Raw genomic sequence first — 15984 nt, 5'->3', positions numbered from 1 at the left:
ATGTTTACCCCTATGCAGCTACGCAAAAAGGGTGGGAGGCGAATTTTTCGTGCATACGCTGCACCCCTTGCGGCACGGAAAAATTGCACAAGTGGAGTGCAAAAATAAAATGGCGTCAAAGCAGCGAGCATTTCACGTGTAAGTTCGCGTACCGTCAAGGGGCTACCTACAGACTGATAATCCCCCCTTGGATAATTTTTTTTTTTTCGCCCAATTTACGCAATTTTTAACAACGAAAGGGAGTTCCCGTGTAGAAGACGTTTACACAGTTCTGTTTGCACTTCGAATTACACACGACAACGCGGATGTTGCTTTACCCACCATTTCAGTCCTTCCCTTGTGGTCGTAGCTCCCTCCATGGCGCCTCCCCCCGAGTTGCTACCCCCCATTGGTCACTTGCTAAAGCTCGAAAAGGACGTGAAGAAAAAAATCGCCGAAAAGGAGCACCAAATGAGGGTCACGTTCTTCTTTTTAAACCTCCACAAATTAGGGAACCCCCTTTTGCCCCATAAAAAAAATTATCGAACCAGGTGGAGCTCACCCCTCCAAATGCACCGATGTTGGAGGCACCTTAATGGGAGAATAAAACCCCCCCGCTTGGAAATACACACCCGTCTCATTAAGAAAAAATGCCACTTGAAAAAGGAACGTGTGCGCAAAAGGGGGAGGCGGAAGGAAGAAGGAGCGTTCCCAGCACATCCCCCCGACGTAGGTAAGCACACATCATTTGTCGCTTTTACCAATGAGCGTAGCGGCATGGCCCCTGCACGTGATCAAACCACTACTGCTGCTATGACATGTGCACGCCCCATTTTTCGAAGCTTCAAACGGGATTGACGAGCGACGGGAGGAGACGACGCACAGGGGGAGCAGCAACAGCGAACACTCCATAAAACTCATAAGGGAAATCAAATTAGAGAGCAGCAATTCTGTTCTGTCGCTCGCACAAAGCAGCGATGTGAGGTACCTCTTGGCTGGGTTAGATAGTGGCGCTTTACACATTTACGACTTTGCCTATGCTGAAAAGGGCACAGGAAAAAAACTCCCCACAGAACAAATGAGGAAGTGTCCCATTAAGAGTAGCTCCTATAAGGAACACATTTTTTTGGCCCACCGTGGTGCCCTCACCAACGTTCAATTTTCGAAAGTGCAAGGGGGTCTTTTTTTAACCGTAGGTATGGACAAAAAAATAAAAATATGGAAAATACGAAATGGAGATAAGCACCATTCAAATAAGAGCCAAACTAATAACTCATTCAATTTAAGCTTTATCTGCGAAGGGGCCTTTGATGAGCACATCGCAAAATGCATGTTTCACCCGAGTGTACAAAATAGCATAATTATTGCTCTCTCTAATGGGGTTATAAAAATTGCCAACATAGTAGCGAAAAGGGGTGCGGATAATAACCTGACCCGGTCAGGCAAAACTACCCGAATTTTCAAAAAATGGACAGCACGTTTTACTGCCAAATGGGAAGACAAAAGTTACGCAGAATTTTGCAGTGCCACTGGAATGTCTTCCCATTTGTGCAGCAACAATTGTCGAATGTTAACTAAAAATAACTTCCAAAGTGTTGACATAGTTGGGATGGCAACAAAACAGGAAGAGAAATCTTATGAGAAAAATTTCTTAAAAAATATGAACAGGTTGAGAAAAAAAAAAAAAAAAAAATTCCAACTGGTAGTAGCTAGCCAAATGCTAGCCAATTTTCCCATTTGCACTTTGGCTGTTCAGAAAAAAAAAAATTTTTTATTTGTCGGAATGTGCAACGGGGTTGTCAGCGTCTACACAGATAAGTATGAACTCCGAAGGGAGTTACTATGTCGAAGTAAAAGAGAAGCGTGTGCAAAGATTTCCCAAATATGTAGCATCGACTTTGAAGAGAATTTGCAACTAATTATCATCACCTCTGCGCCTAGCCGAGTTTCTATTTTTGATGACAAGGATTTCTTCTTGATTTACAAATGCGGGGGTCATATGAATTGTGCCAAACTGCTGGAGGTAAAGGCGTTCTTAAAGTTTCGCGGCGTGGGGGGAGAAAATGTCGCAAACAGTGGCAGCGTGTCACTCCCCACAACTAGGAGGCAATTTCCCCCCAATGATGCCACACGTAGTGACGTACCTCCCAATGTTAGCGGCAATAAAGACCAGTTTGAAGCACAACACAGGTTAATAACGCCCCCAGGGATGCCAAACGTAGAAATGGATTTTAAAATTATAGCACCAGTGGGGGACGGACAAATAACGATTTCGAATTTTACCTTATGTCTGTTGGGAAAATATGGCAGTTTGCCTGACCCGCCTTCAGAATTTTATGAACACTCGAAAAAAAGGGTTAAGAATTTTTTCTGGCCTAAATTGAGAAAGCCAAGGGGTGTCCCATCTGAGGAGGAAAATGTACCACTAGGTGGAACAACGCCCAGGAAAGAAAAAAGCCATACTAGCATGCTCAGCTTCCTCAGTAACACTACAAGGAGGGCACGGCCAACCGGGAAGAGTTTTCTCCGTGTGGCGAAAAGGAACTTCCTCGAAGGGAGCCCCTCGGTTGAATCACACAAAGGAGAGGCCTGTGCAACTTTGCGCAATTTGCCTGACTGGCATAGCTGCATGAGTGACTCCTGGGGGGAAAAAACGGGGAGCACTTTTGCGAAAAAACGTACACATCGCTGTGTCAAAAAGGAGAGGCCGCTCTGCAAATCGGGGGGCCATTCGGAATACTTCCTCCCGAGTGGAGAGGACAAAATATCCGCGTCTTCCATTTCGGACGAGTTCCTTTGTCATGCGTATGGGGATGTTTATAAGAGTATGGTGAGAGGGGACCCCCACGGAAGGGCATTACATGACCCTGGTAATGGCAAAAAAAAATGCAACCTTTTGCAAAAAATTAAAAAGGTCCTATTTTCAAAGAATAATAGTATAACGAATCAAAATGGGTTTTCTCCTGTCCACAAGATGGAGGAGGCTTCTCCCCACCGGAAATCACCATCCTGCAGTGGTGAGACTTCCCGTTCGAGTAATTCGCGGCAGCGCATGGGGGAGATTTTTAAATGTGCTGTCAATGGGTATTTCCCCGCGAGGGTTACAAATTGATTGTTTAACCTGGGTAACTGCGTCGGTCTACCAGCAATTTCCACGAATGCTGCTCCCATTCACGGTGGTTTTTTTTTTTTTTTTTTTCCATTACAGCGGAGGAAGAAGGGGACGGGCGTTCTAGCAAAGCGTAATTTTTCTCGCCCAAGAGAGGCACCACTGCGCGTTTCCACCTGCATAACAGCTTGCACTTAAATGGCCCCTCTGATGACCTTTTCCCCAACAGAAACGCACACACGTATAGACACATATATATATCCGCACATGTTGCACGTCTTTTCCCCCTTTTACAGGACCGTTTCAAAGTGCTTTTTAATCGTGACGGGAGGCAGCGGGGACATACGGATTTTTCTCTGTCGCGAGACGGGTTGAGGGGGGAAGGAAACTCACCTGCTAGTCGCTTCACCTGCTAGTCGCTACACCTGCTAGTCGCTTCACCTGCTAGTCGCTTCACCTGCTAGTCGCTTCACCTGCTAGTCGCTACACCTGCTAGTCGCTTCACCTGCTAGTCGCTACACCTGCTAGTCGCTTCACCTGCTAGTCGCTTCATCCGTTACCATCTTTTTTCTCCCATGTAATTTTTGTCGTGCAATTCAAACGTGCGCAGCAGCAGACTGTGGGCATCACTTATGTCAGCACTCCTCTGTGGGAGGGGGGAGGTCCAAAAGAGAAATAAAAACCCTCTTCGATGCGTCAAATGAGTATATACCATTTGGGGGGTTAACGTGGTGTCCCTCTTGTGGGACCCCCACCCAGTGGCCACTCCGTTTTGCCGCCTTCCCGTTAGCGCGCTTGCGAATGTGTACAAAATGGATGGGCAAAAGGGAGTATCTACATGTGCGTGTGTTTATGCAGGGGTCGGCACATCCCCAATACTTGTAGGAACATACGGCGGGTAAACCAATCTCCAACCTGAGAGGGTCCCCCTTCCCGTCGAGGGTGTAACCATTGCAGATACAGTATGCACACGCGCATTATGAAGAGTGCGTTTTTTTTTCTTCCTCTTTTTACACAAAAAAAAAAAAAAAAAAAATGGCCCAACGGTGGGGAAGAAGGCATACAATGTGTCACCATTTAATTTTTGCATAACCTTAAAAAAAAAAAAAGCGTAACAATGCGCGCACATTGAGGGAGCGGCAGGTTGCCCAGCATACATGCCATCCTGCATGATGCGACGCGATGCGACGCGATGCGATTGCTAATGAAATGGCAAACCTGTGGAAAGCGAACAAACGTGTGGTGAAGTGAAATGAAGTGAAATTATAAACGATTGGACACCGAGCGCTTCCCTTTGTACTTTTTTTCCCCTTTTTTTTTTTTTTTTTAAATAACTTCCTCCTTTGCGAAAGAGCGACTGCCATCCATTGAAGGGGCATATTTCTCCGTTTTTCACCCCTGGCAGCATGCCAAAAGTGTTCACCCCCATGAGCACATTAAAGCGCGTACCCAAAATGTGAGCGGCGCGTTTGGAGGAGCCCTACGGTTGGAGCCCTGCTTTTGGAGGAGTCCTTCGCTTAGCGCCCACCTTTGGAGCCCCACGTTTGACTTCGCCTCTACATTTCTCACTCACTTTTATGTCGCCAGAAAAAAAAAAAAAAAAAAAAAACACTCCGACAGATCAACAGAGCGCAGTAGGGATGAAAAAAAAAAAAAAAAAAAAAATACAAAGGGCATTCGTCATCTGCTCCATTTTTTAAGGAAAAACTATTTTAAGAGAAAATAAGTATCACCCACACGTGCGCATAAAAGATAACTCTCTTTTTTTTTATAATCGCATAAACGAATTGGCACAAACTAGTTGAGAAAAAAAAATAAATAAAAGATGACCAACGTAGCTAGAGAGCTTTTGAAGAAGCAATTTATAGGTATTCTACACGACCACGTCCGCTCTCCTGTTGTGGTTGTCGTCGAGTGGGTCTCCGGTTGACGGGAGTTGGCCCACCCGGGAGGGAACGCCAATGAGCACAGCGGCATGTTCCCCCAATGGGTACATCACTGCGTACATCATTCAGCACATCATTCAGCACATCATTCAGCACATCGTTGCGTACGTAGTTGCACACATTGCGCACATCTTTGGCGACCCCTCATACACACACACGCACCACCACCCCCGTGACAGAACTGTCTCGCGACCACAACGCCGGGTTTTCCGTCGGGCTGGTTGACGACGCAAACTTCTTTGAGTGGAACGTCTGCTTTGAAGGGCCAAAAAATACCCTATATGAAGGTTAGCCTGGGAGAACTTCCTACCTTTTAGGAACCTTTTCCTTTTTTTTTTTTTTTTAAAAATGCAAGTGGAGAAGGGGTGCATAGGAAAAGGTGTTCCTTGAGAGGTGGTTTTCCCCCCCTATGCACTCTTTCCCCATATGTATGTTCCTTTTTTTTTTTTTCTTCACCTCGCAGGGGGTATATACAATGCCACCCTTTCCTTTCCCACGGATTTTCCAAACCACCCGCCCCAAATGAAGTTCACCCAGGACATGTGGCACCCAAATGGTTTCCCTCCATTTTCCGCCACTTCGCTTCTGCGCTTGGCATCGCCAGTTCAAGCGCGCCCATTTTAGCGGCACATCGTAATCATGGCGAACGCCCCTTTTTTTTTTTTTCCCCTTCTGTCGTCTCAGTTTTCCCGGATGGAAGGGTCTGCATAAGCATATTGCACCCCCCAGGTACGTGCAAACGGGGGAGACAACACCAAGTGGGGGCAGCTGCGTGGGTGCAGCGACGTGGGCGAAGCTACGTGTGCGTTGTCGCGTGAATTTCCCCGTCTCCACTTTAGGCTTCGCCTTTTGAGGCCTCCCCATTTTAGCCTCCCCACTTTAGGCCCCCCCTTTTTATGCTCCCCCCCCGCAGGCGTGGACATCTACAACGAACAGGAGAAGTCGGAGGAACGGTGGAGGCCCATCTGGTCCGTCGAAGGCATTCTAGTCAGCGTCATTTCGATGCTCAACGAGCCCAACTTGGAATCTCCCGCCAATGTGGACGCGGCGGTAGGGCGGCAGTGGTGTGCGCCTCCGCATGAGTTTTTTTTTTCTTTTCTCCCACCCACTGGTGTATATTGCCTACTCGGTAGGGTCATCCCATCTGATGTGATTTTCCCCCCCCCTTCAGGTTCAAATAAAGAATAACCTAAATGAATACAAAAAGAAGGTTCGGGCCCTCGCTCGGATGTGCTAACCGGGGGCAGCATAAACCAGTTGGCAATTGTTCGGAGAAAGGCATGTCAACCCGCTCCTCCACTGAATCTTCGTTCGCTTTTCCACGTAGTGGCTGCAGTGAGTCGCCACCCACACGGGATGACCCAAATGTCAAACGGTGGAAGCATTCGAAAGGACAAAAAAAAAAAAAGATTTTTTTATTTTTTTTTTTGCAAATTTATGCGTGTGTGTACATACACATTCGTGTAAACCTTTTTAAGAACATACTCACTATGAATTAAAAAAAAAAAAGCATGATTGAATTATTTAAAAAAAAATTTCCTAAAATCATCGTTCGTTAGTGGAGTGGGTCCCCCCTCCGTTTCGTCGGCTCTCTTTTCCACTGCTGCGTTTGGCTCGGCTGGGCCGTTCAAATTGATTCTTCTTCTCTCCTGGGGGTGGCTGCTCCTCGCGTGGTGATAGTTACCCCTCCTGTGGTTGTGCTTTCCCCCTTGCGTGGGCTGCTCCCCCGCGGTGTGCTCCCCATGGGGCTGCCCCCCCACGTGGCTGCCGCCCTCTCTGTGCCTGCCCCTACCATCGTCCTCCAAAAATTTAGACACCAAAATGCTTCTCCCATCGATAATAGAATCGTTAAGAATCAGCGCAGACGTGGCGTCGTTGACATTTTTAAATGTAACAAAAGCGTAGCCTCTGTTCCGTTTGATGTTATGCTCGGAGACCTTCTTGCTCAGATGGATCTTTTCTATTTCGCCAATCTGCTCGAATAATTTTTTTAATTTAAATACCCTCGTGTTGTAGTGCAAATTCTTCACAACAATGGTGCAGTTGTTTTCCTCTTTTTTTTTTTCCTCCTGGAGCTTCTTCTTTTTTTCTTTGCTCGCCTTGACCTTTTCGACGTCCGGGATGATTTTTTTTTTGATTATGGGGATGCTGTAGTGCAGGGTGAAGTGCGCGTCGGCGAGGGCCCCTTCCTTGAGGGTCTCCACGCACTTCACCACGTCTTCGTTGTTGCGCAGTTGGAGGTAGCCGTGCCTAGGGGTGAACAGAAGCGGTGAACAGGGGTATGTGTAGGGGTGAACAGAGGCGATGTGAACAGGGGTATGTGTAGGGGTGGTGTACAGATGCACCGCACAAGTGCACTGCACAGATGCGCTGCAAATAGGCTAAGTGCCAAACTGGGCAGCTGCCCTGCGGCGCGCTTCCTCTCCGACGGCCGTCACTTCTTACGTGGGGGGGCTGCCTCCGAGCAGGCGGATCTCCTCCACGGGCACCGCGTGGCTCGCCAGGAAGTCCGAAACGGCCTTCTTAACCACCACGTCGTCTACGTCCGCCTGGCAATCGGAAAACTTAATAAAAACCTTCCTCTCCTCATACATAACTTTGGTAGAGTTACAAATGGCCACATACAAATGCACATCTCTAACTTTGAAGGTCTTGTACTTTGCCACGTTGCTATCCTTTAGGGTACCAAAAAAACTTGCTGCATTTTCTTTGCTATCAAATTCGACGTAGGCGAAATGTTTAGACTTCCCTGAGGAGTCCCTCACCATCCTTGCGTCTACGAATCCATTTGCATTACAAAAGAAATTTATTAAATCTTTTTTGCTAATCTCTTCCGTGATGTTCTTCACATACAGCTTGTTCTCCTCCAGTGCCGCCACTTCGCTTAGAAGTTTGCTCTTATCTGGCAGGTGCTCAATTAGGTAGTGTCTCCCCTGACCTCTGCCCTTCTGGGAGCTATCATCACTGTGCGCGGCGCTACTGTGCGGGGTGCTACTGTGCGCGGCGCTGCTGTGGTTGCCTTCCCCTTCGTCCGCCAACGCAATGTGATCTCCCTCCGAAATGTCTAGCGCAGTTGCGCCATCCCGCTCTGCACCCCCCCTCGCTACTCTTCTCCTCTTGACGTGCAGCTCCGCGTCTGACATGGTTTTCCCCGCAAGAGCAAATTCAAAAGGGGGGAGGTTTTTTTTTTATTTTTCTTACGATGGGCACAACGAAGTGGTTAGAGATGATGCTCCCGCGTGGATGGTTGGGAGTGCCTCCCCTCTCCTTTGTCGCCTCGTTCAGTTCTTTTCCTTATATTTTTACGGCTCATTGCGTGCGGCGCCACTATGCCCAGCTGCGTCCTCTCCGCATCGTTTAAGCTCCCTCTGTGGGGCATCCACCTGGGGAACAAAAATTAACTATACGGCAGAGTGGCCCAAAAGAAAAAAAAAAGGAAAGGAGTCAGCGGCAGGGCGGTTAAGGCGTATCCGCTTCGAAGTGGCCACGTATTAGCTCGTTGCAAAGAAGAAGAAAAAAAAAATAGGAGGCATCTTTGAACATGCATTTACGTGCTACCAATCGGCTAATCCGCTAAACGTTCCCACTCCCGCCCACATGCACGCTTCCCCCCTGCATGCCGCGGAGGGATAGCAAAATACATTCCTGCCACATGACTAGCCGGCGCACCACTGCGTGTGCAATTTTGGGATCCTACCCTCAGGGGTGGGGGCGAGGTATAATACCGCCGGGCACTCTCTCCCGCGTTTTCCCCCGCGTCATTGAATCGCGTTGTACATTTGCGCCACATGCTTAGATGCGCACGAGCCCTTGTGTGATAGGGTGTTCCCCCATTTGCCGCGCTGCGAAAAGCCTATAAGCATGCGCTGCGAGTAGCCTACATGCCTGCGCTGCGAGCAGCCTATAAGCCAATGCTGCATATGGCCCACATGGCTGCACTTCCTACCGCGTCACCCCCCAAACGGAAGCGCTCCATCTCAGTCGGAGCGGAAGCGACCCTAACCCACGTTAAAGCGGATGATTTTTTAAAAAAAAAAAAAAAAATGACCTCCCTATAATTAATCACCATAACCGCGTAAGCCGAATCAGTTCGCCCTCCCCACTGACGCGTAAAATGCCTTTTCATCGAAAGTGGGTCTCACGGCATTTGCATCTGCACCAAGATAAGCTCTCCCCACAGTGATAGTAAACACAAATTTGAAGAGAGCCTCGCCCCGGGGTTGGATACAAACGCATCTCTGTGCTCGCTGCGGTTAAGGAGTCACCAGGGGAATTGTTTTTTTTTCCCCCTTTTTTTTTCCTTCTTTTTTCCTTTTTTTGCTTCCTTTCCCGCCGCTTTTCTTCCTTTGCTTATTTCCCCCTTCTTGCCGAATCGCCAGCCGCGTCCCGGAAGTGACCCACTTTGTAAAACACTACTCCGCGGCGAGGCAAACGAGAAGCAAAGGAGATGTCTCACTTGTCGTAGGGACCCCCGGCGGAAGCATTTGGCGACAAGGACTGCCCCGCGTAGCGGCCCCTCTGAGCTGCCCCTCCTACCCGCTTCTATCTGCTGGCGCCATGGCGAACGGGTGGCCCGCGGATAAAATCTTCGGGGACGTCATGTCCTACACGTACGACGACATCATCTGCCTGCCGGGGTACATCAACTTCCCAATGAGCGAAATCGACCTGTGCAACAACCTGACGCCGGAGATCTCTCTGAAGACGCCCATCATATCCTCCCCCATGGACACGGTGACGGAGCACAAGATGTCCATTTCGCTAGCTCTCTGTGGAGGCCTGGGAATCATCCACAACAACATGAGCATAGAGAATCAAATAGAAGAGGTGAAGAAGGTCAAGCGGTTCGAAAACGGGTTCATATTTGATCCGTATACCTTCTCCCCAGAACACACGGTGGCAGATGTAATTGCAACCAAAAATAAAGTGGGCTACAAATCGTATCCCATAACGGTAGATGGGAAGGTGGGTTCTAAATTAGTTGGGATCATTACAGGGGTGGACTACCTCTACCTCACTGATAAAACGAGGAAAATAAAAGACATCATGACGACGGAGGTAGTTACAGGCAACTACCCAATCAACCTCTCCGATGCTAATAAGGTCCTATGTGAAGAAAAAAAAAGTGTCCTCCCAATTGTTAATAGCAATTATGAGTTAATAGCTCTCGTCTGCAGAAACGACATGCACAAAAATAAAATTTTCCCCCACGCTTCGAAAAGTCAAAATAAACAGCTAATTGTAGGTGCCTCCATTTCGACTAGGGAACACGACTTAGAGAGAGCCAACCAGTTAATAAAAAATATGATTGACATCATCTGCATAGACTCCTCCCAGGGGAACAGCATATACCAAATTGATACCATCAAGAAGATTAAGGGGGCTCACCCGGACATCCCCATCATTGGGGGTAACGTAGTGACATGCGATCAGGCAAAAAACTTAATAGATGCAGGGGCTGATGTGTTGCGAATAGGAATGGGTAGTGGCTCCATTTGCACCACCCAAGATGTATGTGCCATTGGAAGAGCCCAAGGCACAGCAGTCTACCACGTAAGTAACTATGCGCATACTAGAAATATTAAAACCATTGCAGATGGGGGAATTAAAAACTCCGGGAATATTGTTAAAGCATTATCCATCGGTGCAGACTTCGTGATGATGGGGAACCTCCTAGCCGCAACAGAAGAAAGCTGTAGTGATTACTATTTTGAAAATAATGTGCGTCTGAAAATCTACAGAGGAATGGGGAGCATGGAGGCCATGTACAACAAGGGATTCAATTCTAAGAGTAGATACCTCGTGGAGGAGCGAAAGAATGATGGCCTCTGTGACCAGAATGAAGAAATAAAAGTGTCCCAAGGGGTGTCAGCTAGCTTAGTCGACAAAGGATCTGTCCTCAATTTGATTCCTCATCTTGTTAAGGCTGTTAAGCATGGCTTCCAGAGCATGGGAATTAGGAACATCCCCGAGCTGCATTCCAGGCTGTACTCGGGCGACCTCAAGTTCGACGTGCGCTCCTTCAACACCATCAAGGAGGGCCGCATAAGCGACAACCTCATATTCACCAATAAGAAGTTCACGCCCTGAGGGGGGGGGCGGCCACTGCACGCACGTCTGCAACCTCCAGTGTCCCTCTTCACCTACGTGTCTACCCCACCAGGAGAGACACATGGCCAATAAAGAACTTCCCTCCATTTCCCCCCCTTGCGCATCTCACGCGGGATAAAAAAAAAAAAAAAAAAAAAAAAAAAAAACTATTCAGTTGTAACTCCAATTCGACGGTGCTTCATTTCTTAACGCGAGCGCATTTTTTTCTTTTTTCCCTTTGACAACATTTTAAGCGGATCAATTTGGCTACACACGTACAGTACAGGTGCGTATAATGAATTCACAAAAGCAGCGTTACTTTCACGCGCGCCCACGTGCTGTTGGGTATGTCCCTCGCACTGCGGAGGATTCACCTGGATGTTATCGCGTAAAGATGGGTAGGCCGCCATCGCATTGGGTTTCCTTAAAGATGAAAAGAAGCAAGTTGCGATTTCCCACTCGTAGGAGAACTCCCCCAAAAGGGTAAATTCGAATAGGGACAAACCGCTTCAGCCAGTTTGGCTATTTTCCCCAGTTCGCTTCTCCACTCTGAAAGTGCCAACTGTGTAACCCTGGGACCGTTTGGCTACGTTCCTTTTATTTATTTCTTGTCTTTCCTTTCTTAAATTGTCACCCCATGAGCAGCCCTCCCACGAGACCCACTTCGCCAAATGAAAAAGCACTGTTACAAAACTTTTTAAAAAACGTTTGCGAATTGAAATGGTGTACGCACAAATCACATAATGAAACAGTTAACCCTTTTGCGGGAGCAGGCGGTGGAATAAACACTTATGGGGGGAGGGGGTTAAAAAAAAAAAACGTACCAGCAAGTTTGGCAGCCACGACAAGAAGATGAAGAAGAACAACAAAAGGAACAACAAAAGGAACACAAGAATGAAAATCTTGCGCGGTAACAACCACCGCTTCGCCGCAGCGGAGGGCGCCGCGTAGCCCCCGACGACCCGCACCGCAAATTATGCGCGTTAATCCTTGTCGGTTGCTACGAGCGGAGGGTACCCTTGCTCGTCTACATTTAGTGCATTCTCATACAAGCAACCACAACGTGCGAAACAAATAGACACAGAAACCGCGTGGTGCGTGAATGGGTGTCTAGCCAAATGGGGGAAGGAAAAAAAAAAAAAAGTGGAGAAAAATGCACCCCCCCGCTTGGTACACACACCCGCGCAAAATTTTACAAAATTGAAAAAAATTATGAACAGGCAAGGTGAAATGGCGCTGTGTGACTTCCATTTTGGCTAGCTCCGCGAAAAAAAAAAAAAAAAAAAAAAAAAACGCACACGAGGGGAGAAGCGAGTGTGTAAGCAGGTACGAATAAACGCGGGGGAATGGGAAGGAGCCAAAAAAAAGAAAAAAAAAACGTTGCATACAACGCGCGGGGCAAAGCGTAACACCAGGGGGTACTTTTCTCCCACCCCGGCCGCTCAATGATTCGCCTGGACCATCTGGCCCACCCAGGCGTCCACGTAACCAACGAGCTTCTTATAGTACATCTCGTCGTACTTGTAGTACAGGGACGTGGAGGGGAAGAAAATGGAGGAGTCGTCGGAAGCGGCTTTCTCTTTCTCTTTGTCTTTCTCCTTATCCTTGTCGGCGTGTTTGTCGAAGTGCTTCATGACGTGTGCGTCGATATGGTCGTACATGAAGTTGATATTTTTTTTATTTATAAAAATAATTTTCTTCAAGGTGTGATTATCGATGAACATATTAAAAAGGGACCAAACCTTTTTAAAAAACGTGGGGACATTTATAATATAAATTCTGTACAGAACATCGGTGTAAAATTCGTTAAAAATGTTAATAATTTTTTTTATGCAATCAACGCTGATCATATTGTTTAGCTCAAATTTCTGGCAGTCCACGATGATGACAAGTTGCAAGGCTGACTCATCGAAATGGGTTTTCCCCTCCGTGGGGTCACTCCCAGCATTTGCTTTTCCCTTTTCTTCGTAACACTTCGAGTAGTCTATGCTGTTCATGCACATGTCTACGTGATAAACGAGCAGCAGGAACAGCTCGTCCTCTTGCATGTTTAATTTTTCCTGTATTTTTATATAAAGCATGGGTCTCGCTTTTTTGTCGCAGCCGCACCTGAAGATGTTGGTCTTCATTAGGATGTCCTTAATGTGCACAGGGTTGATGAAGGCGTTGTCTCGGTCGCCCGCGGCGCCCAGCGGGTTGGCGCTCAGTTGATTGGCGCTGCTCTTGGTCACCGCCGCTGCCGCCATGGCCTCCTCCTTGCCGCGCTCCATCGAGCTCGTGCCCCTCTTTATCTTCCACTGGCTCTTGTTAAAAATCGAAATGGTCATTTGCCTCCACAAAATAAATTTTATAATTTTATTGGAAGTCTTTAGCAAATTATAATCGTACGTGTCCAGAAATCGCAAAATGGTCATGTCACTAAGGAAGTACAAATCACTGTAAAAAATATTTATTTTTTTTTTTTCATCATTTTGTTCGTTGTTGGAGAAGAAGTTGCCCAACCAGTTGACGCTGCTTTTTATTTCATTGTACGTGTCTTCGATTTTGTTCCCCAGCACGGCTCCCAAGTCGTTGTTCAGCAGGTCGTACGCCTTCTTGCCCCTTTCCTTCCCCTTAGTGAACACATCAGTGGGCGAAGCCGCCGTCCCCCCCGCCGCTATCTCCCCTGCACTGTCGATTTCCTCCCCCAAGGTCACCTTTTCCGTGCCCACTGATTCCCCCATTTTGTATTTATAATTCTTATACGCAATGGTGTACAATTCTTTTTTTATTTTCATGAAGGTGTTCACCTGTTCCTTTTTTCTATTTCCCAGAGCGACGTTGCTGTAGTGGAGATCATCCCCCTGGAGAAATGCCACCTGCTCATTTTTTATATCAAAATAATCGTACCTCTGCGTAATGTCCGCTCCTACGTACTTGTACCTGTCCGCCTCATTGATGAAGTCCATGTCGTAATCCAAGAACTTGTCCAGGTTTAGGGGTTGCTTCCCTTCGCTCGCCGCTGTCTCATCGTTGTTGGTGTTGTCGATGGAGATGAAGCTTTCGCAGTCGCTCATTTTCGCGCGGGGGGAGCAGAAAAGAAAAAAAAAAAAAAAAGCCGATTAAACCACCAACGCGGAATGACGAATCAACGTGGGGGTAAAAAAAAAGGAAAACTACTTTCTCACTAATGGAGCCAACTGGGAAAAGTTTTACCATCCGAATTGGCCCCCCTGCGCTGTAGTCACATGCCGCGATGCACGCCTCTCCCTATTAGCGGCATTCGCTGCATTCGCTGCATTCGCGGCATTCGCGGCATTCGCTGCATTCGCGGCATTCGCGGCATTCGCGGCGCGTCTGTGAAGGCATCAACCCCCAGTGGTCGGTACGTGCGCGCATGCAGTCCGGTTGGCGCCTCGCCCGTCGGGTGGAAATTCCGCGTAACGTTAAGCGGTTCCCTCAGTTTCCTCAATTTCCGCACTTTCCTCAATTTCCGCACTTTCCTCAGTTTCCCACCCCCCGCTCGGTTTTGCTCCAAAACGCGGGATAATTCTGCACAGGGGCATGTGAGACGGGGGGGGACTCCTTCAAAAAAAAACAAAAAAAAAAAAAACAGAGGAAAAGAGAGGAAAAGAGAGGAAAAGAGAGGAAAAGAGAGAAACACACAGCTAAGGGGCAAATCAAAGTAATCCGAAGCGAAGTTATGTGTGGGGAAAGGGCAAAGCGAGGTGATATTACGTGCAACAAAAGGAAGAAACATGAGTCATCTCCAGTCGCGCATACTTTCACGTTCAACCATGGCGATCTGAAGAAAAGGAAACGAACGCGTGCTAAAATGGGCGTTCAAGTTGGCGCTCCTGTTTGCGCTCCTGTTGGACGGCTGGACGCATACTGCATGTTACCCATCGCATGGCATTTTTTTTAAATTGCAAACTTGCGGGAAAAAAAAAAAAAATACCCCGAGGAGGTGACTCCCAATAAATATTCTTCTCGCGGGGAATTTTGTCATTTTTTTGTGCCCCCCAATTGGAAGCAACTGTGGCGAAAAGGGGCTGACCGGGCGGACGCAAATGGCACTTCCGGATGGAGGCGAATGCCGCTTTAGACTTTACTCACCCCCCTGTGCAAATATTTGTCCCTTTTTGCCGCAACTGGTATGCTTTCGTGGGTGTATTTCTGTGTACGTTTGTTCCCCGTGGCGTTTCCGCGCGTATGCACATGGTCGGGGAAAAACAAACACGGCGTTCAGCTCCCCGCGCGGCTGCATATGCCGTTTGGAGAAGGGACAGCCCCCTGGAGAGCAGTCCCCCCTTCGCGCAATTCTCACTCCTGGGGGGGATATGCCCTTTTTGTGTGTATAAGTATGTTTATGTGTATGTTTATGCGTATGTTTACGCGCATGTTCACGCGCATGTTCACGCGCATGTTCACGCGCATGTGTGTGTGTGTGTGCGTAGGCCCAACGATAACTGACAACCATCATGGGAGGGCCCCCCTCGGGCGTACAAAACTCGAAAGGGGTAAGAAAAAAAAGGAAAAAAAAAAAGTTAATTTTTCCGCCGCGTGAGCCCCACCGTGTGTAACCCATTTGGTTTGGTTTAAAAAAATGCGGATGAGACCGGTGGGGGGGAAGGCAGACTTCCTGGGGGGAGTTGCACACACGAAAAAAAAAAATTTCAAGTGGGGGAAAAAATTGGTAAAATGAAAAAATTGGTAAAATGAAAATATTCGTAAAATGAAAATATTCGTAAAATGAAAACATTCGTAAAATGAAAACATTCGTAAAATGAAAACATTCGTAAAATGAAAACATTCGTAAAATGAAAACATTCGGTAATATGATAAAATTGGGCAAAATGAAAAAATTCCAAAGAGCCTTTT

The 15984-nt window shown here is 47.5% G+C and overlaps 5 protein-coding genes across 5 annotated transcripts, besides 8 other annotated features; 3 read left to right on the top strand and 2 right to left on the bottom strand.

Annotated features, from left to right (window-relative positions):
- Positions 1–114: 114 nt before the first annotated feature.
- PVX_099470 (WD domain, G-beta repeat domain containing protein) lies at positions 115–3091 on the top strand (the record flags this gene model as incomplete). Its single annotated transcript, XM_001614693.1, has 2 exons — positions 115–712; positions 822–3091. Exons 1-2 carry the CDS (start codon positions 358–360, stop codon positions 3089–3091), a joined length of 2625 nt encoding a protein of 874 aa, XP_001614743.1. The 5' UTR covers positions 115–357.
- Positions 3039–3058: a microsatellite.
- A 1615-nt stretch (positions 3092–4706) lies between the features above and the next one.
- Positions 4707–6531, top strand: PVX_099465 (ubiquitin conjugating enzyme E2, putative). Its single transcript, XM_001614692.1, has 6 exons — positions 4707–4956; positions 5214–5321; positions 5498–5590; positions 5719–5763; positions 5948–6084; positions 6206–6531. The coding sequence occupies exons 1-6, from the start codon at positions 4914–4916 to the stop codon at positions 6269–6271; spliced, it is 492 nt and encodes a 163-aa protein (XP_001614742.1). The 5' UTR covers positions 4707–4913; the 3' UTR covers positions 6272–6531.
- A 23-nt stretch (positions 6532–6554) lies between these two features.
- PVX_099460 (RNA-binding protein, putative) lies at positions 6555–8177 on the bottom strand (the record flags this gene model as incomplete). The annotated part of the gene is made up of 2 exons (XM_001614691.1): positions 6555–7284; positions 7480–8177. 2 exons carry the CDS (start codon positions 8175–8177, stop codon positions 6555–6557), a joined length of 1428 nt encoding a protein of 475 aa, XP_001614741.1.
- Positions 7779–7803: a microsatellite.
- Positions 8178–8802: 625 nt separating the features above from the next.
- Positions 8803–8848: a microsatellite.
- A 68-nt stretch (positions 8849–8916) lies between these two features.
- Positions 8917–8964: a microsatellite.
- A 124-nt stretch (positions 8965–9088) lies between these two features.
- On the top strand, positions 9089–11124 carry PVX_099455 (inosine-5'-monophosphate dehydrogenase, putative; the record flags this gene model as incomplete). The annotated part of the gene is made up of 1 exon (XM_001614690.1): positions 9089–11124. The coding sequence occupies exon 1, from the start codon at positions 9592–9594 to the stop codon at positions 11122–11124; it is 1533 nt and encodes a 510-aa protein (XP_001614740.1). The 5' UTR covers positions 9089–9591.
- Positions 9253–9272: a microsatellite.
- Positions 9343–9371: a microsatellite.
- Positions 10897–10916: a microsatellite.
- Positions 11125–11144: 20 nt separating the features above from the next.
- Positions 11145–11166: a microsatellite.
- Positions 11167–12566: 1400 nt separating this feature from the next.
- Positions 12567–14180, bottom strand: PVX_099450 (hypothetical protein, conserved; the record flags this gene model as incomplete). The annotated part of the gene is made up of 1 exon (XM_001614689.1): positions 12567–14180. One exon carries the CDS (start codon positions 14178–14180, stop codon positions 12567–12569), a length of 1614 nt encoding a protein of 537 aa, XP_001614739.1.
- Between the last annotated feature and the right edge of the window lie 1804 nt (positions 14181–15984).

The sequence above is a fragment of the Plasmodium vivax genome, chromosome 7 (genome assembly GCF_000002415.2).
Source record: "Plasmodium vivax chromosome 7, whole genome shotgun sequence".
NCBI classification, from domain to species: domain Eukaryota; phylum Apicomplexa; class Aconoidasida; order Haemosporida; family Plasmodiidae; genus Plasmodium; species Plasmodium vivax.
Note: the sequence above shows the minus strand (reverse complement) of the source record. Positions and strands in the feature narration are given on the sequence as shown.

Bases quoted from the DNA above. Each gene is read 5' to 3' on its own strand.
- PVX_099465 (XM_001614692.1), top strand. From the start codon at position 4,914: ATGACCAACGTAGCTAGAGAGCTTTTGAAGAAGCAATTTATAG. The intron at 4,957-5,213 runs GTATTCTACACG...CCCCCGTGACAG, and splicing joins TTTGAAGAAGCAATTTATAG to AACTGTCTCGCGACCACAAC. The intron at 5,764-5,947 runs GTACGTGCAAAC...CCCCCCCCGCAG, and splicing joins AAGCATATTGCACCCCCCAG to GCGTGGACATCTACAACGAA.